Source organism: Dama dama, chromosome 24 (genome assembly GCF_033118175.1).
Source record: "Dama dama isolate Ldn47 chromosome 24, ASM3311817v1, whole genome shotgun sequence".
Lineage (NCBI taxonomy): Eukaryota > Metazoa > Chordata > Mammalia > Artiodactyla > Cervidae > Dama > Dama dama.
The window spans coordinates 19,873,617-19,898,342 of record NC_083704.1 but is presented as its reverse complement, the minus strand read 5'-3'; the positions used below and the strand labels follow the sequence as shown (position 1 = coordinate 19,898,342).

At 39.0% G+C, this 24,726-nt stretch overlaps 1 protein-coding gene across 4 annotated transcripts in view; it reads left to right on the top strand.

Annotated features, from left to right (window-relative positions):
* The window catches only part of ULK4 (unc-51 like kinase 4), a 524,814-nt gene that overhangs the window by 47,699 nt on the left and 452,389 nt on the right, over window positions 1–24,726 (top strand). For all 4 annotated transcript variants that reach the window (XM_061127855.1, XM_061127853.1, XM_061127854.1 and 1 more), the window contains 9 exons: window positions 399–491; window positions 2,714–2,829; window positions 2,981–3,050; window positions 4,394–4,490; window positions 9,057–9,161; window positions 10,954–11,014; window positions 12,360–12,541; window positions 13,424–13,470; window positions 20,794–20,872. In XM_061127855.1, coding sequence (XP_060983838.1) covers window positions 399–491; window positions 2,714–2,829; window positions 2,981–3,050; window positions 4,394–4,490; window positions 9,057–9,161; window positions 10,954–11,014; window positions 12,360–12,541; window positions 13,424–13,470; window positions 20,794–20,872 — 850 coding nt within the window. The remainder of the gene's footprint in view (window positions 1–398; window positions 492–2,713; window positions 2,830–2,980; window positions 3,051–4,393; window positions 4,491–9,056; window positions 9,162–10,953; window positions 11,015–12,359; window positions 12,542–13,423; window positions 13,471–20,793; window positions 20,873–24,726) is intronic.

Here is a 24,726-nt window from a genome sequence, read left to right as displayed (position 1 = left end):
CCAGCGAGGGAAGGAGCGAGTGGGATGAATTGAGAGAGTAGCCCTGAAACATGTCCATTACCGTGTGTAAAATAGATAGCTAATGGGAAGTTGCTATATAGCATAGGGAATTCAATGGAGTACTCTGTGACAACATATGGGGTGGGTTAGGGGATAAGAGCGTTCAGGAGGGAGGGGACATGTGTACTTATGACTGATTCACATTGTTGTATGGCAGAAGCCATCACAATATTATAAAGCAATTACCCTCCAGTTAAAAATTAAGAAAAGAATAAAGAAAATAGATAATAAAAAGGAATATGTGAAACAAATCTGATATGTGTAACTAGGACATGTCCTGGGAATTCTCCATGGTAAATCATGTTAAAATAGATTTTAAACATTTCTGTTTTATAAAGACTGACTTGGGCAGACCTGCTGCAGCATTCATTTTGGAAGGATGCTTTTGCTAGAAGTGATCAGGACTCAAGCACTGAGGATTCCAACGTCAGGTAGTACAAGCTGATCTTTGTGTGTGGGGCATGGTTATCAAACACTTGGCCCATTATTATGATGGCAGCCTCAATGATGTGACTTTCTGTGCTTTTCATAATAGAAAATCAAGCATTTGTTTAATTAAGGGTTGCTTAAAGAGTTTAGTCATGACATTGTGTGTGCTTGACTTTGCTCATTTTCTGGTCAGTTGTTTATTCTCCAGACAGGGTTTTAGTACCTTAGTCATTAGTTGTGTTCACCTGGATTCCCACCTTGTCAGCACATGGCAGGAGCTCATTTCCCACTTTGAAATTAGGTGCAGTCCTGTGACTTGCTGTGGCTAATGAAATGTGAGCAGAAGTGATGAGGTATTTCTGGGTAGAAACTCAAAGAGCCAGTGTGTGATTTGCTACGTTTCTTTCTCCTGTTGAGGTGACCAGGAAGAAAATGTCCAAATAGAGTTGCTTTCAGGCTGGGTCTTTAGTGACCACGATGAGCATAGCTTTCTTGCCAGCCTGTGGTGGCTGTGTGCACGAGTGAGACATAAAGCTAGGAGATTCTAGGTCACTAGTATTTGTGGATCATGTTACCACAGCATAACCTAGCTCATCCTGACTAGTATACTTCATTTTTATTATTAAATCTTCTTAGCCCAGGACACTTACAGAAGTGATGGTGTTTTGAAAAGAACATTATGAGAAGTAGATGAGTCCATAATCGACTCCTCCTCTCTCCACTTTATTCAGTGATAATGGTTGTTTGATTCTTAATTTTAATCTTGTCAATTTAGTGTACTGGATAGAGAAATCTGAATTCTATATAAGGTCTCTCTCAAACTTTGGTTTCTGTGATCCACTGAGCTTCAACTGTTTTCACACTTCAGGCTCTATGAAGAGTACAGAAACCTGGGCTTGGGTCCTTGTCCATCAGTGTCAGCAAGTCCTAGGACACCTCTCACCTTAGTATGCCATCTTCCTTTTGATCTGTATGCCTTTTATTTCTTACTGGCCTTACAAGGGCTTTTTTTTAGCATGGTAATGAATGAGGTAATGAAAGAGTGGGACACGACTGAGCAACTGAACTGAGTGAATGTGGGGTGATGAGAAGGAACGCCATTGCCTGGTTTCTGATTTTAGAATGCATTCAGCCTTTCTGCATTAAGTACGATGGGCTTCCCTGGCGGCTCTAGTGGTAAAGAACCTGCCTGCCAGTGCAGAAGATGCAAGAGCCACGGGTTCAATCCCTGGATCAGGAAGATCCCTTGGAGAAGGAAAATAGCAACCCACTCCAGTATTCTTGGCTGGAGAATCCCCATGGACAGAGGAGCCTGGTGGGCTACAGACCTCAGGGTTGCAAGAGTTGGGTACAACAGAGCATGCATACACACCCACACACACATGAGCTGGAGGGTTTTGTAACTTCCCCTTTGCAGTTGGAAACATCAAATGCCTTTTTGTATCAGTAGATACGATCATGTGGTTTCTCTCCTTTAGATTCTCTTTATGGACTCTTATATAAATTGGTTTTCAAATATTGAGGCAACCTTGCCTTCCCATTGTGAACCACACTTACTCATGGTGTATATTTTTATGTCTTGATGGATGTGTTTGGGATGGATGGATGTGACAGGAGGATGATGAGAGAGGAAAAATAAGAGAACAGAGAGATTTGTCTCACCTTCTTGGGATCATAGCTCTCTGGTTAGAGAAGAGGATGTTCCTCCCGCAGGATTTTAGGTGTGGGCCAGAAGTGTCTGCTGCAAGATTACCTGGAGGCTGGGGCAGGACAAAAGGGAATAAGAAAAACCAAAAACCAAACAAAAAACTCGGGTATTTCCCCTGCTCTGACCCCTAGGGGTTCCCTTTCCTGTTCCTTGAAACAGAGGTAGAGGACTTCTTGTGGGGCTCCTTTGAGCCCAGGGCTCGCAACACTGGAAGGGCGGGAATAAAAGGGAAGCTCACTACTGCTCACTGATGCTTCGAGTGCTGGTTTACTTCTCCTGTTGGCCCGCTGCTATTTATTTTTCAGGGATGAATTTTATAGGCTCCTTAGCACAGTGCCTTGCACACAGTAAGTGCTCATTTTAGTTACTCAATGAAAAATACTACCTTTCTAATTCCATAGTTTGGCCAAATGTCCTGTGCAACGTAAATATCTTTGCCAGCCTCTTGTTCAACACAGAAAACTATAGAAAGCTCAGTAGTAAGCTTGACTGAGTTGAGTTTCTCTTGTTAAACAGCAGAAACACGGAATATTCTGGGTCCCAAGATGCCACAGAGCTTCTGAAGAGCCCTCAAGGTGGACAGGCAAAGGGGGAGAAGAGTGGGCAGCGACTCAGTCACTCTTTCAGGCTAGGTGAGCTTTCATTTGACCATGTTCCTGCTGCTCCGAACACTGTTTCTGGCAGTCCCTAATTTGTTTATCTCTCTCTTCAAATCTCTGTCTACATCGTGCCCTGCTCATATTTTTGTTCACTTATGGATATTGTTTTACCTTCCTGCCACAGAAAATCCTTCTGAGTTGCGGCCTAAGAGTGCCCTTGGGGGTCAATTGAATGAGTCCATGTTTCTTCTAAGGTACGTAAAATAACAGACTGGTAAGGAGTCTATGGGAGATGAAAGCTAAGTCTTCTTAAAGTGTCTTGTCCTGGTGGCAAACCATGTTGCACAGAAATAAAGGACAGCGGTAAATGCCATGTTCCCATTTTGCTGTCCTTGCAAGTTACTGTTCAGTGCTGGCCAGTGGAATGTAGACTTCCCTTTGTATTTTTAAAAATTTTAACCAAACCATTTTAACTTTTCTATGTATGAGGGTTAAAACTTCTTTATTTTGTACTTCTACTGCAAGTAAAATTGAATTTAAAATTTCAGAAGTCGGGCTCCTTTATTTGACGGAGATTTATAGGAAAGAACAGGTTGTGTTTTTCTTTAAATATAGTTTTATCTGGGAGGCTTAAACAATATTTGCAATCATCGAAATAATAAAATCAGAATGGTATTTAAAGTGATTAGGCCAGTGTATTTAAAATTTTAATAATGTGTAAATATTAAGTGTTATAGTTCATTTATAGGTTCAGCCTTATAGTTTAATTTCATGACATGGAAGTTATAATAATAAACTAAAATTTCCTGATTTGTTTTACCCATATTTAAATATAAAGTATGTTAAGTTTGTCTATACATCTTAGGCATTTAAATTCAGTTAAAAAAAATTTGTACAATCTCTGGTAAATTTTGTGATCTAAGTAAGTGCTTGTTTAATGAATGAATACAAAGGCAGGTAAGTGAAGGAGAGGTGATATTTGGAAATTTGAAGGAATTCATCACAAAAAGACCATAATGATTTAAGTGGAAGAATTTCATAAAATGCCAAAAACTCAAACTCAGAGATCCGGATGTAATGGAGTGGCCCCCAGAGTATGGCATCCATTGATAAGTGTGGGAGGAATCATTAAAAACAGATGAGGATTATAACTTGGTACTTAAGTAGGTACCAAAGTAATTTGCCAGTTCAAACATTTTATGAAATAAAGTTATAAACATTTTCCATGCTTTGTAGAATATCTGAGCTACTTTATTAATGTAAGTCCTGCCTAGATCAGCAGATATTAAAAAAATAATATTTTTAAGCTTCTGGTTAAAACAAAATACTGTATATAGCAGCCATGCCGTGCCCAGTTAATCAGTCGTGGTCTGCCTCTTTGTGTCCCCATGAACTGTAGCCTGCCAGGCTCCTCTGTCCTTGGTATTTCCCAGGCAAGAATAGTAGAGCAGCTTGCCATTTCCTACTCCAGGGGATCTTCCCTACCCAGGAATCGAACCAGGGTCTCTTGTGTCTCTTGCATTGGCAGGCGGATTCTTTACCACTAGTGCCACCTGGGAAGCCCCTTGAATGATGTTAACTGGTGTGTGTTTTTCAGTTCTCGTCCTACTCCAAGAACCAGCACTGCAGTGACGTTAAGTCCTGGTGATGCTGTGACTCAGAATTCACCACAGAAGACGTCTCCCTTGACCAAAGTAAGCAAAGATAGAATTTTTAATTTTTTTTCTTATGCAAGATAACAGAGACTCACAAGAATAATTGCAAGTTAATCTGTGAACTATGTTTGTAATTGTAAGATTTACAATTAAGTCATCTTCCTTGATGATCACTGGTTTTTCTAGTAAATACTCTTAAGAGAGAGGTGCTTCAAAGGTGTTTTCTTGATAGCAGCTGTATTGAGATGTAATTGACACACCATGCAATTCACCCATTTAAAGTGTATAATTCAGAGGCTTTTAGCATACTCAGAGTTATGCAGTCATCACCACAGTTAATCTCATCATTCCACGAGAAGCCCTGTGTACCCATTAGCAGTCACTCCTGTTTTCTTCCAGTTTCTCTAACATTTTGCTCTAGGCAACCACTAATCTGCTTTCTGTCTTTATAAATATGCCTGTCCTGGATATTTCCTTTAAATGGATCATATAATATGGGATCCTTTGTGACTGTCTTTTTTTTTTTTTTTTCACTTTAATGTTGTTTAAGATTCATCCAAGTTGTAACCTGTATCAATACTGTATTCCTTGTTATTGCCCGATAATATTCTGTTGTATATACCACATTTTATGTTTCCATTCATCAGCCTGTGGACATTTGGGTGGTTTTCTTCTTTTGGCTCTTCTGAGTGATGCGGCTGTGAACGGTTGTGTACGTTTTTGTGTGGGTATGTATTCTGTGCTACATCATATGGTAACTCTTTTTAACCTTTTGAAGAACTGCCGAATCGTTTTCCAAAGCAGCTGCACCATTTTACATTCTCAGCACCAGTGTGTGAGGGTTCCAGTTTTCACATACTTAACAAAACTTGTTACTGCCTGCCAGTCAGTAGATTTTAAAATTGTGGTAAAATATGCATTACATAAAATTTACCATTTTAACCATTTTTTAGGGTGAGTTCAGTGGTGTGTAGTGTTGATACAGTCACATTGTTACGTAACCGGCAGTACTGTGCATTCCCCACGTTCTCCCAGACCCTGACAACCACTATTCTACTTTCTGCCTCTGTGAATTTGCCTAGTAATCTAACGTAAGTGGAATCACAATATTTGTCCTTTAGTATCTGGTCTATTTCACTTAGCATAATGTCTTCATGGTCCATCTATCTTATAGCATGTGTCAAAATTTCATTCCTTTTTCAGGCTGAAAAATATTCCATTGTGTGTTTGTACCAATTTATTCATTCATCTTTTGATAAACACTTGGGTTGCTTCAACCTTTTGGCTATTGTGAACAGTGCTGCAATTGTCTCTCTTTTATTATTGCCACTCTAGTGGGTATCAAATTATATCTCACTGTAGTTTTGATTTTGTTTCTTTGTTGGCTAATAATACTGAGCATCTGTTTGAGTGCTTATTGGGAATTTATATCTTCTTTGGAATAATGTCTATGTCATCTTTTTGTCCATTATTGAGTTGTAGGAATTCTTTATATATTTTAGATATATGATTATAAACATTTTCTCCCATTCTGTGAATTGTTCTTTCACTTTCTTGATGGTGCCTTTGAACCACAGATGTTTTTAATTTTGATGTAGACCAAATTATCTTTTTTGTGTCTGTTGTTGCCTGTACTCTTGGTGTCATAACTGAGAAACAGTTGCCAACTCTCAGGTCATGAAGGTTTATTTCTATGTTTAGCTCTTACATGTCGGTCTGCAATCCATTTTTTTTTTTGCAATCCATTTTGAGTTAGTTTTTGTATATGGCATGAGGCAAGGAGGTCCATCCAACTTCTTTGGTTTACATGTGGATATCCAGTTGCCTCAGCATCATTTGTTTAGAAGGCTCTTCCTTCCCCATTTAAACGTCTTGGAATTCTTGTTGAATGTTGTACTTGGTCAGTCATATCCAACTCTTTCCAACCCCATGGGCTGCAGCCCATCATGCTCCTCTGTCCATGGAATTCTCCAGGCAAGAATACTGGAGTGGGTAGCCATTCCCTTCTCCAGGGGAACTTCCTGACCCAGGAATAGAACCAGGATCTTGTGAATTGCAGGTGGATTCTTTACCAGCTGAGCTACCAGGAAAGCCCAAGAATACTGGAGTGGGTAGCCTATCCCTTCTCCAGGGGACCTTCCTGACCCAGGAATTGAACTGGAGTCTCCTGCATTGCAGGAGGATTCTTTACCAGCTGACCTATCAGGGAAGCCCTGTTGAGTATTAATTAACTTAAAGGCTTGTTTCTGGACTCCACTGACTGATTCTTGCCTCATGCTGGTAGCACAGTGTCTTGGGCACTGTGGCTTTTTAGTAAGTTTTGAAATTAGGAAGTATGATTCTTGACTTCATTCTTTCTCAAGGTTTTTTTTTTTTTTTTGTCTATTCTGGGTCTCTTAAATTTCCATCGGAATTTTAGGATCAGTTCACCAGGTTTTGAAAAGAAGCCATCTGGGATTGTGAGAACAATTACGTTGCATATCTAGGTCAATTTGGGGAATATTGCCATGTTAGCAGTATAAAGTTTGCTTCCACAGACATGGGATCTCTTTCTACTTAGACCTTCTTTAGTCTAAGACCTTCTTTAGTTTCTTTTCTATTTAGACCTTCTTTAGTTTCTTTCAATCATAGTTGTTTTGAATGCAGAAATATTTTGAATTAAATATTTTTCCATGTTATCTTTTATTGTATTTTTTGCTTGGTAGATATAATTGCTTTTAATTCTTACCATAATTTTTATGTAATGTGAAATGCATTTGAACCATGTGAAACTTAATTTTGCATTGAAATGAAATGGTAAAAGGTTATAATAAAATCTCCCTGTACTAATACATGTTTTGTTAGATGTGAGATATGGAATCAGTATAAAAGTAAAAAGATGCATTCTAAAATGTGATAAATGTTGAATTTGTTTTGCCAAAGAAGTTTATTGTAGAGGAGTGTATGTAATCATCTTATTGAGAATATTCAAGCACTAATTATAGAATTACTAAAAGGGAGCTTAGATTTTATAATTCTTTAAATGATACCTGATGCTTTTTATTCAATTAGAACAATTTTAGAAAACTTGGAAAATGTAGAAGAGGACAAAGAGAATAAAAAAGTGCTTGTAATTTAATTACTACCTAGAGTAACCACTTATTACATTTTGATATAACTACTTTTGGTTCCATACATGTATGTTTATTTTTAAACAAAGGAACATAATTTTATAAAAGTTTCTTTTCCTTTAATAAATAAGACCTCATTGTACTCTTTGGTTAAGTTATTCCTGAGCATTTAACAGTTTTTTTTTTTTGCGACAGTCAATGATGTATGGTATTTTTATAATCTTTTTTTTGTACATACATTCACTGTATATGTATGAAATTAATTTTTACATATATAGTTTTCTAATTGGTCTACTTTACTAATTCTTAGATTATTTTAAAAGTTTTTCAGTTGATTTCACCTTGGCTTTTGAGTTTTTCTGTTTTGAAAGTCTGTGTTCTTAAATTTTTACACTTTTTACAAAAGTTCCTCCTAATTCTTCATGAGTCTCTAATATCCTGTCTTCTAAGTTGCAAAGTGGTGGTAGTGGTTTCCAGGAACTTTATTAGCTGATTATTCTGTCCTTTACCTTAGTTTTGAATAGTTTCTTTTTCTACTTATTTTTCACTTTACTGATTTGATTTTCTGGTTATCAGTTTGTTGGTCAGAGTTTCAATGGATATTCTTAATGCATAAATCCAGTTTTTTTTTCTGATGTGAAATACTTAAGGTGCAGCACTAGGAATAAAAATTGAATTTAAGAAGAGCACAAAGAAGCGTCTCGAATAACTGAAGGGGAACATTTAGTTATTTGTTTTCATTATGTATCAATTCCACTTTGGGATTTATAAAGATATAGGCGTTTAATACTTCAGCCTGGAGTTTTTTTACACTGTAATTTAAGCTTTTTTTTTTTTTGTAATTTAAGCTTTATATTGACTATTTGGTAAAGCGGAAATAAACAGATTAATTTTTGGTGGATGAAAGATAAAAAACATGCTGATAATTGTAAGATCAGTTTGCCTCTTCATAGTTGAGCACATCAGACTATAGATTATCTGTTTCGTAGTTCTAACCAATCTTTGTGGTGAGCACAAGCAAGTCAGCTACTTTCTCTGAGCTTTGTTTTTTCCCCTATAAAACAGGAATAATAATACAGTAGATACAGGGTTTTCGTGAAGATCAGATGAGACTGTCTGTGGAAGTGTTTTGAAGAGCAGTGGTGGTCCATTGATAAAAGTGACCTCTTTCAGTGGCGTCTACTTGGCATGTTACTGACTCCGCCACTTAAAGCTCTTCACTAGTCACAGAAACATGAGGCGTCCCAGGTGGCACTAGTGGGAAGGAATCTGCTTGCCGGTGCAGGAGAAGCGAGGCAGGAGGGTTCAGTCCTTGGGTTGGGAAGATTGCTTGGAGGGGAGGGCACAGCAGCCCACTCCAGTGTTCTTGTCCGGGAAACCCCGTGGACAGAGGAACCTGGCAGGGCACAGCGCGTAGGGTTGCAAAGAGTCGGACACAACTGAAGCGGCTGAGCACACAGTCACGGAAACGGTCTAATTCTTGTTACTGTTCCAGACTGCAAGTGGCCACGTGAGTCAGCAGGATCTGGAGTCCCGGATGAGAGAGCTTATCTACACAGACTCAGACCTCGTCATCACCCCAATCATTGACAATCCGAAGGTGTGGAAAGACCGCAAAGACACCCTACCACACTGGGGCTGGAGTCTGGGTGACGTTTTCATTCCCCAGTCTTATCTTCTCCCCTGATGCTTGTGGTTGTCTGCTTTTCTTTCTTTCTTGCCACCTGCCCATACTTACCTAGGTGAACGACTGCAGACATTCTCCCTGCTGGTATGTGGTGAAGGCACGTGTCAGTGAGCAGCGCTCCCCAGACTGGGGTGGGGGGCTGATCACAGAGAGACATAGCTCTCGTAGATGGGCAGGATGGCAGGGCAGGTGGTGGCGAGAGGCGGGGAGCTTGCATGCAGCTTCTCTTGGCGTTAATATTGTGCAGGAACGTAGCATGGTTAGTAGAGCTAGGGGACTGGCATTGGTACAGTGCTAGTAACCGCTGAACTTGCTCGAATTCTATCACCTGTACCACCCGTGTCCCTCTTCTGTGCCAGGATCCCACGTTACAGTTGGTTCTTTGCCTCCAGTCGGTCCTTGTGCTCCATGGTCTTGTGGTAATTTCTTACTCTTCCCTTGTCTGTTATGATCCTGGGCTTCTCTGGTGGCTCAGACGATAAAGCGTCTACCTGCAATGTGGGAGATCTGGGTTCGATCCCTGGGTCAGGAAGATCCACTGGAGAAGGAAATGGCAACCCACTCCAGTACTCTTTTCCTGGAAAATTCCACGGATGGAGGAGCCTGATGGGCTGCAGTCCATGGGGCCTCCAAGAGTCGGATACGACCTAGCGACTTCACTTATGATCTTGATACTTTGAAGAGTACAGTACTGGGTAGGTATTTTATAGAATGTCCCTCAGTTTGGGTTTGCCTAAGCATTTCTCATGATTAGAAATGACGTTAGCCATTTTTTGGTGAGAACACTACCAGCAAAAGTTTTAAAAATGCTCCCTAGGGAGTTGTTGGATATGTTAGAAATGAGGGTTGAACTTTTAAATTAAAAGTGTCACAATTAAGTCCCCCAGCTAACCCAAACTCATGGATCCAACTGCTACATGTAGTCTTCATTTTGCTTGAGAAAACTATATGGTCTTCTGTTCAAGACCTCAGCCCACCTTGCTGCTCTTCTGTAAATCCTGACCGCATCAAGCCTAAAGTCCTTATTGATTCTCTAGTTTCTTAGAAACATTTCTCTGAAGTCTGTAATTGTGTTCTGCCATTTTTGCATTCTAATATAAATATTTCATGTTTTTTCTGTTGTTTAACAGATGTTTGTCGTATCTTTCCAACCAGAATGTCAGCTCTCTGCAGTTGGATCATGTCTTTTATGTGTTTCTCTCCCCCTTCGCCCTTAGCACAGTGCTTTGCCTTGACAGGTAGCCAATATATATTTATTGAATAACTAAATTTCTAACCTAGAAGTAAATTAGCTTAAGAGTAAGCCAAGATAGGGTGACTGACTCTTTTCCATGAAGTTTTATTTTATTGCAGACATCAACTGAAATGATTTTTTTTTTTAAACTGAAATGATTTTATCTTATGCCTTATCACTTGTATTTGTATACTAATCTGAAAGGGCTCTGTTGAATGCTTGTTCTTTTTGGTGTTGAATTTTACGTTATTCTTCTCTGTCCTCATTGATTTGTAATGGTGTCACCGACTTGATGAACATGAGTTTGAGTAAGCTCTGGGAGTTGGTGATGGACAGGGAAGCCTGGCGTGCTGCAGTCCATGGGGTCGCAAAAGGTTGGACACGACTGAGTGACTGAACGGAACTGAATAGGAGATACATCAGGAGACAGATACCCATCTCAAAAGTTTTTTTTTTTTTTTTTAACCACAGATAATGAAACAACCACCAATTAAGTACGATCCAAAAATATTGCATCTACCAGCACATTCAGGTAGGATCCTAAAGGGCTTATCAAACACATAGATTCATGGCAGACAGATACAAATATAAAATGTAATTGTAAATGGAATATTTTATTTATGAATAGCTAAATTTTTATTTTCCTGCCAGCTGGCTATTTTCTTGAGGCATTGTTGTATAAACCCCCTAGAATCCTCTTGTGCCAGCGTTTGCCTCACTCAGCTGGATCCACTCTGCCACATACTCTCCTGAGCAGGAACGTTTCTGTGAAGCTGGGTGGATTTTCCTGTTGTGCATGCGGGCCCTTCTCCCACCCTGGACCTTAAAAGCCAGTTGAATTTCCAACATTAATCGTGCTGTTGTGGGTAGAGAGAGTTGGAAACCATAAGGAAGAATCGAGATTTCTCCCTGAGGGAGTGGGGCAATTGAGATTGGAGTCAGATGGCTCATTTTTGCAGGCATGATGTAGGCCTGGAGAGACTTGAAGGGTGATTGTTACTTTTCTTTTTTCCTAATGGAAAGTCTTATTTAGGGTGAGTGTAAGAATATTTTTAATACCTTGAATTTTGATGTATTTTGCTTGATAAATTATATTTTAAACTAGACCTGTAAAGATTCTTCATCATAGCTGGAGTAGAATCTAAAAATTGAAATCAAAGTAAATGTAAAATAAAATATGTTCACGTTTTAAGTATTCCAAGTAGAAGCACAATTTATGAAAACTAAGAGGGGTTTATCTCAAAATACTCCTTCCCTTTTCCACTTGATTTTGAATTATTTTAAGAAATTATTGTTAAAGCTTATTTTGTTTAAATGTAGAGATTATGTGAAATTACGTTAATTTTAGCTGGTGTTTCATTTTCCAGTTTTTGCCTTTTGTTTGTAGGCATTTGGAGGTGGCACTCCCAGATGGTTTCAGCTCTGTATTAACCTAGTTACATTTACTAGTCATTTCACTGGGACTTCATAACAACTATAGAAATTTTGGCTTTTCCAATATTTTAAGGCTAGGTTGCTTTATTTATGCAAAGGCCATCTTGTTTTTTTAATAGTAGTTTTATTTAGCTTTGCATTTTGTTATGCTCTTGGTTGCAAGAAAATTCTACTAAATTTAGGCATCTGACTTGTTTTTTTAAGCATAGTTTTCCGTTGACATAGTTTAAAACATCTCCGTGGGTAGAAAAATAGAAGACTATAGAAGAGTAACTAAACATAGTGACATCTTTAGAGTGTTTTTTGGTTTTGATAGTGTAAAGTTAGGATTTTCTTTGCCCTCACTTTAGCTGTTGAAATTCTGTGTTCCACTTTCTCTTGCAACATTTTTAGCAATCTTTTTTCATGTAATCCGTACTTTTGCTATTTTCTTTCTTCTGCAGTGGATAAATTAGTATTTCTGGAAGACCAGGATTGGAATGATTTTCTGCAACAAGTGTGCTCGCAGATCGACTCCACGGAGAAGAGTACGGGGGCCTTGCGAGCCAAGCTGAATCTCCTCTGCTACCTGTGTGTGGTAGCCGGGCACAGAGAGGTGGCCCCCAGGCTCCTCCACTCGCCCCTGGTGGGTTCCTAAATCCTGGGAAGCAAATACTCCCTTCACGTCCTTGCAGCCTGCTTTCTGCACTTAACTTTTTTATTTCTATAGAGAGAAAAGTAAGCACTAAAATACTAATTCAGTTTAATTAAAATGAGAAAAGTCATTTATCAAGATAACAGGTTTGCCAGTATTGTCCTCTGTTTAACGCTTAGATCTAAAAGCATTTGAATCGACATTGACTTTGAAGAGCTTCTTTGGTAACACTCCGCTTGCATTTTACGTTAACTTGTAGTAATTGTAAGATTTATTTCATCAGTGAAATCATAAAACAGAGATCTTTTCATCAGCTGCTGGAGTGAACTGCCCATGTGGAGTAGGGGCTCTTTTTGTGGGTCTTCCTGGTGAATTCCAAGGTTTCTGATGTGACACAGAATGGGGAATTGAGTCTCTAAGCCTTTTTCCTTCTTCCTCTGATAATAATATTTATTGGGCTGTCTTGGCTCATCAATGAAACCATGGGAATTTGGCAGAGCTTTTGAAGTCATCCTCAGAAAGGAGTTAGAGTGTTCTGGAGCATTTTCCTTTCTGGGCCTTCATTGGGGAACTATCTTGAAAAAATTTAAGTTCATTTTCTTGCAGAGTAGTGTTACAGTTCCTTATTTGATACTTGTGTTTGTGGGATGAGGGGCAGTGGCATGTTTAGAGAATAGAATTGAGTTGGAGAAATTGGATGTACTTGTTTCTTAGTTTTTATCCAGTATATTCAGTGCTTTTGCATCTTTGTAAATAATTACTTCCCTGGTGTGGAATTTGCATTTCATTTGTATATAGGTTTAATTTGTTACCTTAGTGGTCAGTTGCTGTCTCATTTCGTGATTGAAATTCATTTTAAATTTTATATTCTAGTTCCAGTTGCTAATCCAGCATTTGCGAATAGCTCCAAACTGGGATATGTAAGTAACATTTATATTTTAATAAATTATTCTTATTTTATTAAGTAGTTAAAACATATTTATTAAAAGCAGATACTCTTAAATTCTTATTACAAAATATTCTAAAGTAATGATAACTCTGAATCGTAGTCCTTTCTGTACCATTCCAACTGTAAGTTTAAAAATGAAAGTGAAATTGAAAGTCGTTCAGTCGTGTCTGACTCTTTGGGACCCCATGGACTATGCAGTCCATGGAATTCTACAGGCCAGAATACTGGAGTGGGTAGCGTTTCCCTTCTCCAGGGAATCTTCCCAACCAGGGATCAAACCCAGGTCTCCTGCATTGCAGGCGGATGCTTGACCAGCTGAGCCGCAAGGGAAGCCCACGAATACTGGAGGGGGTAGCCTATCCCTTCTTCAGTGGATCTTCCCTGACCCAGGCATTGAACTAGGGTTTCCTGCATTGCAGGCAGATTCTTTACCAACTAAGCTATCCTTATCCTAATATTATAAATACAATTCTGAGATTATATAAACTACTCTAAAACTTTTTTCATGGTTACTGTTTAGAATATTCTTTTTTAAATGATTTTAATTAGTTTATTTCTGGCTGTGCTGGATCTTCATTGTTGCAGGCGGTCTTCTCATTGCAGTGGCTTCCCTTGTTGCAGAGCATGGGCTGTAGGCATGTGGGCTTCAGCAGTTGTCGCACATATGCTCAGTAGCTGAGGTTCTCAGGCTTTAGAGCACAGGCTTAGTTGCTCCGAGGTATGTGGGATCTTCCCTGATCAGGGATCAAACCTGTGTCTCCTGCATCGGCAGGCGGATTCTTTACCACTGAGCCACCAGGGAAGCCCTTGAACATTCCGAATCAAATGCTTTACACTTATCCCTGTGTTTTAATTTAGTTACACTAAGGTGTTTTCCTTTGCCACTCTATCTTGCCTTAAGGTAGTTCACAAAATCTAATGAGATTATGGTCTGTAAACTCCTGATGGAAGGATGTGTACTTGCTTATATGGAGGCAGCAAGCTTGGTGAAAAGCACATTAGATAAAGTGTCAGCAGGCTTTGTGCTCTGGTCACCAGTGAGACTCGATCAGATGATTGATTATTTCTTTCGGAGACTCTCAGCTTCTGAGGGAATCTCTGGGGGATGATGAAAGTGCTTTCGATTCAGACAGATGTGGGAGTGGATTACAGGTCCGCCCCTGGGCAGATTATTACAACAGTTGAGTGTCAGTTTCCTCATCTGTAAAATGAGGATAGTGTACCAAGTTCACAGATTTTAGGTAACAATTACAATTCAAAAAAAAATTGAAGTGTAGTTGATTTGCAATGTTGTGTTAGTTTCAGGTCTACTATATAGACTATGTATACTACTATGTATAACTGCAAAGTCATTCAGTTATACATATATAAATTCTTTACAATTAAATATTGAATGAAGTCGGTGTGTGAGGTATCTTGTACGGTGCCTGGTTCTTAGTGGGTGCTCTGTATATTTTGGGGGTGTGGAAGTTGTAGTTGGTGCTGTCAAGCTCAGTTTACTGTTGAGAAGCACGTGGAAACACGAAGGTGAAGGGGTTTTGTAAAATGGGCCAGTGGCAGGAGAGGAATTCTTCCATGCTGGTGAAATACGGGGGAAGCAACGGTGTCCACAGAATGCTTTCTTGAATAATTACTCTTACACATCTCCTAATATTACTCTCCCAAGGTTAATTCTGGCATTACAAAATAGGATTTTTAGGTCATTTTTGAGCCTACTGAACTTTGACAAGGATTGTGGTATGCTCAACAACATCATCTAACCCTTCAGCTGAGACTCAAATTACACCTTTGAATGGGGTGCCCCCTGCTGACTTTTAAAAACAGACATTCTTAATCCTTTCCAGGTACTACTGTTTTTTTCTGTTTTTTTTTTAGATTGAAGTTTACTTGCGAAACAGGCTTTCTTGATAGCTCAGTTGGCCAAGAATCTGCCTGTAATGCCGGAGACCCCAGTTGGATCTCTGGGTTGGGAAGATCTGCTGGAAAAGGGATAGGCTACCCACTCCAGTATTCTTGGGCTTCCCTTGTGGCTCAGCTGGTAAAGCATCCGCCTACAATGTGGGAGACCTGGGTTCGATCCCTGGGTTGGAAAGATCTCCTGGAGAAGGGAAAGGCTACCCACTCCAGTATTCTGGCCTGGAGAATCCCATGGACTGTAGAGTCCATGGGGTTACAAAGAGCCAGACACAACTGAGCGACTTTCACTTACTTGTAAAACAGTTTTAATTTGAGGAAAATGATAGCTAGATGAGCCCTCTGCTCAGAGTCTTATTTTTCTCTCATTGTCCATTCAAATACTACTTCTTCCAGTGAGGCTTTTTCTGATCCAGGTCTTATCACCTTGACAGCATATGATAAGGGTCTTTAACTCAGCTAGGGGATAATCACTGTTGAAATAGGTATGCTTGCTCCTTGGTGGTGTTCTGCATATAGGAAAACAAAATGAAAAATAATGTGGTGTAATTTTGTTAAGTTTCTCTTCCCTTTATATAACATGTTTTTCATGTCATGAATTTTTTTGCCCATGATTTTTTTTGTGGTATGCCTCTTTTTATAGGCTGTGAATATTTGATCATTTTATTTACCCTGCCCCTATTTTTGGATAGTATCATAATGTAAATAATACACTGATGAACATTTTTGTGCTTAAATCTTTGTGCCTATCTATTTTTTCTTTTTCCTCTCAGGGCAGATTTGTAGAATTAGAATGAACAGGTAGAGAACAATAGATAATTTTTGTGACTTCTGATAAATTGCCGAAATGCTGTGTACAAACATATCAGCCTGCATTCCTAGTCACTTTGTATAAAAATGCCCTTTTGTTAGAACTCCTAACAGTGAACATTTGTAAAATCTTACTGTTTGATGTTCAGTTGCCAAGTCATGTTCTGCTCCTTATGACCAGATGAACTGCAGCATGCCAGGCTTCCTTGTCTTTCACTATCTCCCTGAGTTTGTTCAAACTCTTGTCTATTGAGTCGATAATGCCATCCAGTCATCTCATCCTCTGTTGCCCCCTTCTCCTCCTGCTCTCAGTCTTTCCCAGCATAACCTTTGTCAATCAACTTTAAGGAGGTATACTTCACAGATAGTGCATAATATTGTGATTTAAGAAAGTTTATTAATTATAAATTGTACATAACAAAATTTATCATTTAGCCGTTTTAAGTTATAACTCAATGGCATTACGTATATTGTAGTACTGATGTTGTGCAGCCACGATCACTGTCAATTTCCAGAACTTTTTCAGTTCCAAACAGAATCTCTTATCCAGTAACCATTAAATCCTGATCTCTCCTCTTCCAAGCCCCTGATAATCTCTATCTTTTGTTTCTATGAATTTCCATCTTCTTGGTACTTAATAGAAGAGAGATCATACATTTGTGCTTTGGTGTGTGCATTACTTCACTTACCTTAAGGCTTTCAAAGTTCATCTGTCTTGCAGCATGGATCAGAATGTCTTCCTTTTTGAGGGCTGAATAATATTCCACATATGTGTATGCCATAGTTTATCTTTTCATCTGTTGATGGACACTGGGGTTGCTTCTAACTTTGACTATTGCAGAGAGTGTGGCTGTGAGCACTGGTGTGCAAATACTTGTCTGAGTCCCTGCTTTCAGTTCTTTTGGGTAATATACCTGGGAGTGGAATTGCTGGATTATTTGATAATGTTTTGTTCAGTGTCTTGAGAATACCGTCATACCATCTTACACCATGTCTGCACTATTTTACATTCCCACCACCAGTGCATGAGGGTTCTAGTTTGTCCACATCCTCTTTAACCCTTAGTTTTTTCCATTTTTCTTTTCTTTTCAGTAGTAGCTCTTCTAATGCGTATGAAGTTATATACAATGTGGTTTTGATGTGCATTTCACTAATGACTAGTAATGTCAAGCATCTTTTCGTGTCCTTATTGGTCATTTGTTTATCTTTGGAGAGAAGTCTTTTCAGGTCCTTTGCCCACTTTTGGTTGTCTTATGTTTATTTTTAGGAGTTCTGTATGTATTCTGGATATTAACCCTGTATTAGGTACCTGACTTAACAAGTGCGTTCTCCCACTCTGTGAGTTGCCTTTTTGTTCTGTTGATAGTCTTCTTTGATGCATACATTTAAAAATTTTGATGCAACCAGGTTTTTCATTTTTTTCTTTTGTTGTCTGATTTTAGTGTCATAGTCAAGAAATCATTGCCAAATACAATGCATCAAGCTTATACATTTATGTTTTTTTCTACGCTGCACTCTTTACTGGAATGTTTGTAAGTCTGAACAGGACTACCGGCCTCCATGTTTGGTGGGAAACCCCATTTCAAATTCCTCTGATCTCGGGGGTCACCACTGCCCAAAGTCACCCCTTGTCTCAGAGACAAGCCCCGGACTCTGGTCTTCTCCAGGACAGGCTTCTGTTCTGCCTGTACAGTGTCCGTCAGTAATGTGAGTGTTTCTACACTTCCTTATGTAAAAGATTTTTATATAAAAGGTCCATACACAGACACAAACTCATTTGCAAGTGTACCAGAACCTGTATTCCACTCCAGTCAGAATGTCTTCATTTACTAAGAAAATTATGATGCAGGGCTTGAAAATCATGACCATAAAAATTGAAGGCAGGAGAAGAAGGGGACAACAGAGGATGAGATGGTTGGATGGCATTACTGACTGAATGGACTTGAGTTTGAGCAAACTCCAGGAGATGGTGAAGGACAGGGAAGCCTGGCGTGCTCCAGTCCAGGGGTCACAAAGAGTTGGACATGACTGAGCGACTGAACTGAATTACGAGTTTTATAGTTTTAGCTCTTATGTATTGGTTTTTGATCCATTTTGAGTTTTGTTTGTTTTTTTTTTTAGTACAGTATTAGGCAAGAGTCCAGGTTCATTCATTTTGTTTGGTTGTTGCCACCTGGGCTTTTCTCTAGTTGCAGCAAGCCGGGGCAACTGTCTAGCTGTGGTGCAGAAGCTTCTCATTGCGGCGGCTTGTCTTGTTGCAGAGCACGGGCTCTCGGGTGTGAGGGCTTCCGTAGTTGCAGCTGGTGGGTTCTAGAGCTCAGGCTCAGTAGTTGTGCACGGACTTAGTTGCCCTGAGGTGTGCGGGATCTTCCGGAAACCAGGGATCAAACTCATGTCATCTGCATTGGCAGGTGGATTCTTTACCAGTGGGCCAGCAGGGAAGCCCAGGTTCATTCTTCTGCATATGTATATTTCCGTTTCCCCAGCACTATTTTTTGAAAGGACTGTCCTCTCCCCATGATGTGGTGTTGGCAGCCTTGTTGATAATCGTGTTCACCACATACGGTGAGGGTTTGTTTATGGGCTCTCTGTTGTTTCATGGGTCTATAAATCTGTCTTTCTGTGAGTATCACAGTGTCTCAATTACTATAGTTTTGTAGTAAGTTTTGCAATCAGAAAATGTGACTTCAACTTTGTTCTTGTTTTTCAAGATGGTTCTAGGTTCCCTTGATATTCATATTCTAGGAATGAGTTTTCTAGTTTTTGGTATAGCTTGATACTTTAATAAAGTAAATGCTTATTGTCAGTTTTTTTTTTTTTTTAAATACAGTTTCTCCATTTGTGAGTTACTTCACTTATTAACGGATTGGATTTCATTTGGTAGGTTTCTTTCAGAATTAAAAAAAATTTTTTTAAGAAGGATGTCTCCCAGAGGCTGTGCTTCTGGAGTTACTCCTTCGTTGAAGCTTTCTGGCTGTGGTTCTGGGGCTCAGGCCCAGCAGGCTGACCGAGGCCTCCCAGCACCTTCAGACCACACCCGTCCTGCCCTGGTTTGTTCTCATTCTCTCGTGTCCTGACTGCAGTTTTGGTAGACTCAGGGCCCAGCCCGCCTCTTTCTTCTTCCTCTTACATGTGACCAGTTGGATTCTGTTTTTCAGTGAAAAAAGAGGTTTTCTTTATATTGCAGGCCTGCAAAATTTTACTAGGATATATCTTTTTACAAATTTTCTTTGCCAGTCGGTCTCTTAAAGGCTTTAAAAGCCTTTCTTTTGCTTTTCTCTATCCTTGTGATTTCTTCATCTCTTTTTCATCCTTTTTCTGCTCCTGAAACTCTTGTAGGATGGATGTGGGATTTTGTATCTCTTGACTCTGGATTTTCTTGTGCTTCCTTACTTTTTTATTGAGATAAAATTCACCCTTTCTTGGTTTTTATCGAATTTATTTTTTAGAGCAGTCTTAGGCTCACTGCAAATTGAGGGCACGGTAAAGAGATTTCCCATATACCTCTGCTCCCCCATACGTGTTGCCTCTCTAGTTATCAGTATCTCCCTGAACGGTACATTTGTTATCAATGAAGATCCTAAACTGACATGTCAAAATCATCCGGGCACTGTTTAGTGATGTGTTGCCATCGTTATGGTATCATAGAGTATTTATTGGAAAATAAGCAAATCTGTGTTCTGCCTGTTCACACCTCTGACTTTTATTTAACCACTGACCTTCTTATTGCTTCCATGGTTTTGCATTTTCCAGAGGGTCATGTAGTGGGGATCATAAAGTGTGTAGTTATTTCCGATTGGCTTTTTTTCCTTAGTAAGGAAACACATTTAAGGAACACAAGTAAGGAACACATAGTAAGGAAACACATTTAAGGAACACAAGTAAGGAACACATAGTAAGGAAACATAAGTAAGGAACACATTTGAGGTTCCTCCATGTCTTTCCATGGCTTGATAGCTCATTCTTTTTAGTGTCAGATATTCCATTGTCTGGATGTACCACAGTTTATTTAACCATTCACATACTGAAAGGAGTAATTACTATTTCTTTCCTCTCTCTGGCGAAGATCTTTGAAAAATTTTTACTTTGCATTTCACCATTAAAGCACAACTTCAGTTTTTGTCACCATTACAAATGGACTTTCCAGGTAGCTCGTTGGTGAAGAATCCACCTGCCAGTGCAGGGGATGCCAGATACACAGGTTTGATCTGTGCATCGGGAAGGTCCCCGGAGGAGGAAATGGCAACCCACTCCAGTATTCTTGCCTGGAGAATCCCGTGGACAGAGGAGCCTGGCAGGCAACAGTCCATGGGGTCACCAAGAGTCGGACACTGCTGAGCGACTGAGCACGCACGCACGCAGTTGGGCTGCAGAGGGCATTGTGTTCATGTCTCCCTGTGTACACAAAGTGGCATTGCTCTGGGCCATACACGTGGGGGAATGGATGATCACCCTACCCATTCCGCTTTTCTTTCATGGTGACGCTTACAGTTGTGTAATGTAACTAAATGGGGTTGATTTCCTTGGTCCTAACTCTCCACTTCAGAAGCCATTTTCTGTCTGTTTGCAGAAGGGCCAAGGTCGCTCGGGTGATTGGTTTACTGGCCTCGCACACAAGTGAGCTCCAGGAAAATGCACCTGTTATTGAGGTAACTTCTTTTATTACTGAAATGTGATGAATGGCAGAGAATGCTCTCAATTTTAGAACATACAGCTTTCATGGGTATTCACTTACGTGTTTTTCATGGAATGTGGCAGCCCCTATAAAGTAACCTCAGTAGACCTTCACACTTCAGCACAGCCTCTCATTTTCAACATTGGCAGTTATTGAAGGTGATGTGGTGGAGTTACATAGCTTCTGGGCTCTATTCATTGTGATTTCAACAATTTTTAGATGAAGCTTTGTTTCATTAACTAGATTACTTGGATGTCTGGATTAACATCCATTTCTTGGATGTTAATTTTAAAAAGTAATAGTGTGTATTTAGCTATCTAGGAAACTTTTGAATTAACGTATACTATATTGTGAACTGTTTTCTGTTGGATAATGAGGGATTTTCAAAATAACTTGAAATTGTGTCAGGTGCTCCTTTATAATGCCATCTTTTTACAAATTCTGTTATTGCTTACACGATTTTTGTATTGTGTTGCTCAGTCACTGAGTCACGTCCGACTCTTTCAAATCCCGTGGACTGCGGCACGCAAAGCCTCCCTGACTCGCACTATCTCCTGAAATTTGCCCAAGTTCATGTCTATTGAATCCAACAAAATTTTTAGTTCTGTAACAGTCGAAACAACCACTAGATGGCACTCAAACACAGGAAACAAGGTTTTGCAAGGTACGCCACCGTTAAGACCAATTGACTGTAGCAATTGAGACAACCACTAGAGGACGCTCAAACACTGGAAGCAAAGTTTCCCAAGTTAGAACTTCAGGAAGAAATAAGCTTGGCAGGTACATGGCAATTTGTTCATCTTTTCCCTGTTTTTTTGGTTTCTGCTGCATGAAATGTGGTTCCAGTCCATTGGCTATTATTACCATTTTAGATTAAGGAAAGCCATGACAGCCTTTTGAGAACAATGCAGTCGTTTCAGGAGATGAGGATTCCTGTGAGGCCCAACTATGAGCCTTAGGTTCAGAACTCTTGAGACGAGGTTTCTGTAGCACAATTGTGTGTCCATATGTAGTTTTTCAGTAAATCATCAATAAAATTCCAAGTGTGAAATGTGCCCTGATTTCTCCAGTACGTTTCAGTAAAACTCGTGGTAGAAGATCCTGTAGGCATTTTGGAGGCATAGACCTCATTTTATTTTATTAATTTTTAAAATTTTATTTTTTTAATTGAAGTACAGTTGATTTACAATGTGTCACTTCTACTGTCTGTCTATATCTCTTCTTTTTTCAGATTCTTTTCCCTTGTAAGTTATTACAAAATACTAAGTATGGTTTTCTGTGCTATACAAGTAGGCCCTTGTTATCTATTTTACATATAGTAGTATATAGATGTTAATTCTTAATTATCCTCCTCCCCTTTCCCCTTTGGTAGCTATAAGTTTTTTTTCCTATGTCTGTGGGTCTATTTGTGTTTTGTTTATAGGTTGATGTGTATTATCTTTCTTTTTTTTTTTAAATAAAGATTCCATATATAAGTGATATCATATGATACTTGTCTTTCTCTGTCTGTGTTACTTCACTTAGTATCATAATCTCTGTCTGTCCATGTTGCTGCTAATGGCACTATTTCATTGTCTTTTTATAGAACCTCATTATTCATCACTGTAATCCATGGTGCCTAGCCAGCCAAGTAACGTGTGTACATCTGGTATTCAGTCCATGTTAAAAGATTTAATAAACGATTACAAGAATGGTAGGAAAGTGTGGCAGTATAATTTGTTACAAGGAGACAGGAGAGATGGATGGAGAAAAATCTATTTTACTTTTCTTATGATACAGTTTAAGTCCCTTCCATCTTATTCTGCCATCACTGGCTACAGAAAAGAGCTAGTTGTGGTCTCTTGTATATATTTAGAAGCATTTATTAAATTCTTCATTATGTTTTCTACAGAAAAACATAGCTAGCTTTTTATACTTTTCCTCCTAGGCAACACATTATCACCCTGAGTTTGTTGTCATTCTTATGTGTAATAATTTAAAATAAATATTATGATATTATGTTACGTATATTTAAATCTTAAACATGCAGTGGATATATTTTAGGAAATTGAATATAAAACCTTAAGATTCAGAATTGGAAGGAATGTTAACAGATACTCTAGTTTGATCCCTTCATTAAACATTTTCATTATGGAAAATCTCAATATATGTAAAAGGAGAGAGACTGAAATACTGAGATCACTTCCGAGAGTTACTGAAATTTTACGAATGTTGTCTGTCTGTTGTCTCACCCTCTCACTCACCCTCCTTATCTCTTTCCCTTTGTCTGTTCTCCTCCCTCTGTCTCCCCGCTCCCCTGTTAGTGTTTTTTTTTTTTTTTTTGGCGGTGCTATGTGTCCTGCTTGCCGGATCTTAGTTTCCTGACCAGGAATTTTTTGAACTCCAGCCCCCAGCAGAAAGTGTGGAATCCTAACCACTGGACTGCCAGAGAAATTCCCAACCCCCAACCCCCGCTATAGTATTAAAAAAAAAAAAATCCTGGACATCATATTGTACTCATAAATGCTCTAGTGTATATATCTAACAGAAAAGGCTTTTAAAAAATAGTCACCATGCTGTTACCACAGCTAAAAAAATCGACAGTGGTTCCCCAATATTTAATACCAGTCGGTGTTCAGATTTCCTTGATGTCTCACACATGTCATTCTGTATTTTTTCTTTTTTTTTGTAATTTTTCTTTGAACCAGGACTGAAATAAGGTCCTGTACTGCATTTAGAGAACATTGACTATTGAGTCCCTTAATTTCAAACATTTTCCTATTATTTTTTAGTGCCATTTATTTATCAAAGAGAAATTGGCATTTGTTTTAACCAGAGCTGAGTTTCATTAGGTTTTATTCTATCCTTTGTGGTCCTCTCCTATATTTCCCATGAACTGCTTGTTAGATGCGTAGACTTGCTTAGATTCAAGTTGTTTTATGGAGAAAGGGTAGGAATTCTTCCTGGTTGGTGCTCTGTGTTTCCTGTTGACTCATAGGAAGATGCATATAATGATGTCTGGTTACCTCCGTATTAGTGATGGTGTGACTGCTCACTAGCTTCAAGTGTTGTCAATGCTATGATTTTGAACTTTTCCATCACGCTAACATTTCTAGCACCCATTGATGATCAATGCTTAGTGGCATTAATCCTTCAGGGTTCCAAAAATGATAATTTTCTCTTTCTATAATTCTTTTCTCATATACAGCTGGTAATTTTTCTTACGGTAGAACTTTCCCACCTCAGCTAATTGGTTATCCAAAAATACAGTGTGTTTAGCAAAGGCAGGATGAATGATTATCCACCTTTATAGACCAATATTCAGAATAACACGTTGTGCATTAGTAGTCTTAATTCTGTCCAGTGAGATTTTTTTTTTTTTGTATTAAGAAATTACGGATTTACATGTGTATGTTTGTACATTTCAGTCTTCTGTAGGTGTTAGTCTTTTGGACTGAGTTCCACCTCAGTCCAACAGGAGCCTGTTAAGGTTTGCTCCTTTCTCCTTTCTGTGTGAGCTGACTACTCTCTCTGATAACTTAGTTGCTTTCTGTCAACGAGATTTCACTACCCTTGGGAATAGTCAGTCTTAGTTCTGAAGTCAGTTCTACAAGAAACCTTATTTAATTTTAGCTGACAATAGTGCTTAGAGAACACAGTCTGGGTCTGGGTGTCACTGATGCTGGGATTGTCATTTCTTCTAGCTAGGAAATATTCGTAAAGAGAAAAATCACAAGTTCACTCATACCTGTACTTCCAATTCACAACTTTTCTATTTAAAAATTTAAGTGCTCTTGTTATAAGCTGAAAGCCTTAGTTGCTCATGACATCAACACACTTAACTTCTTT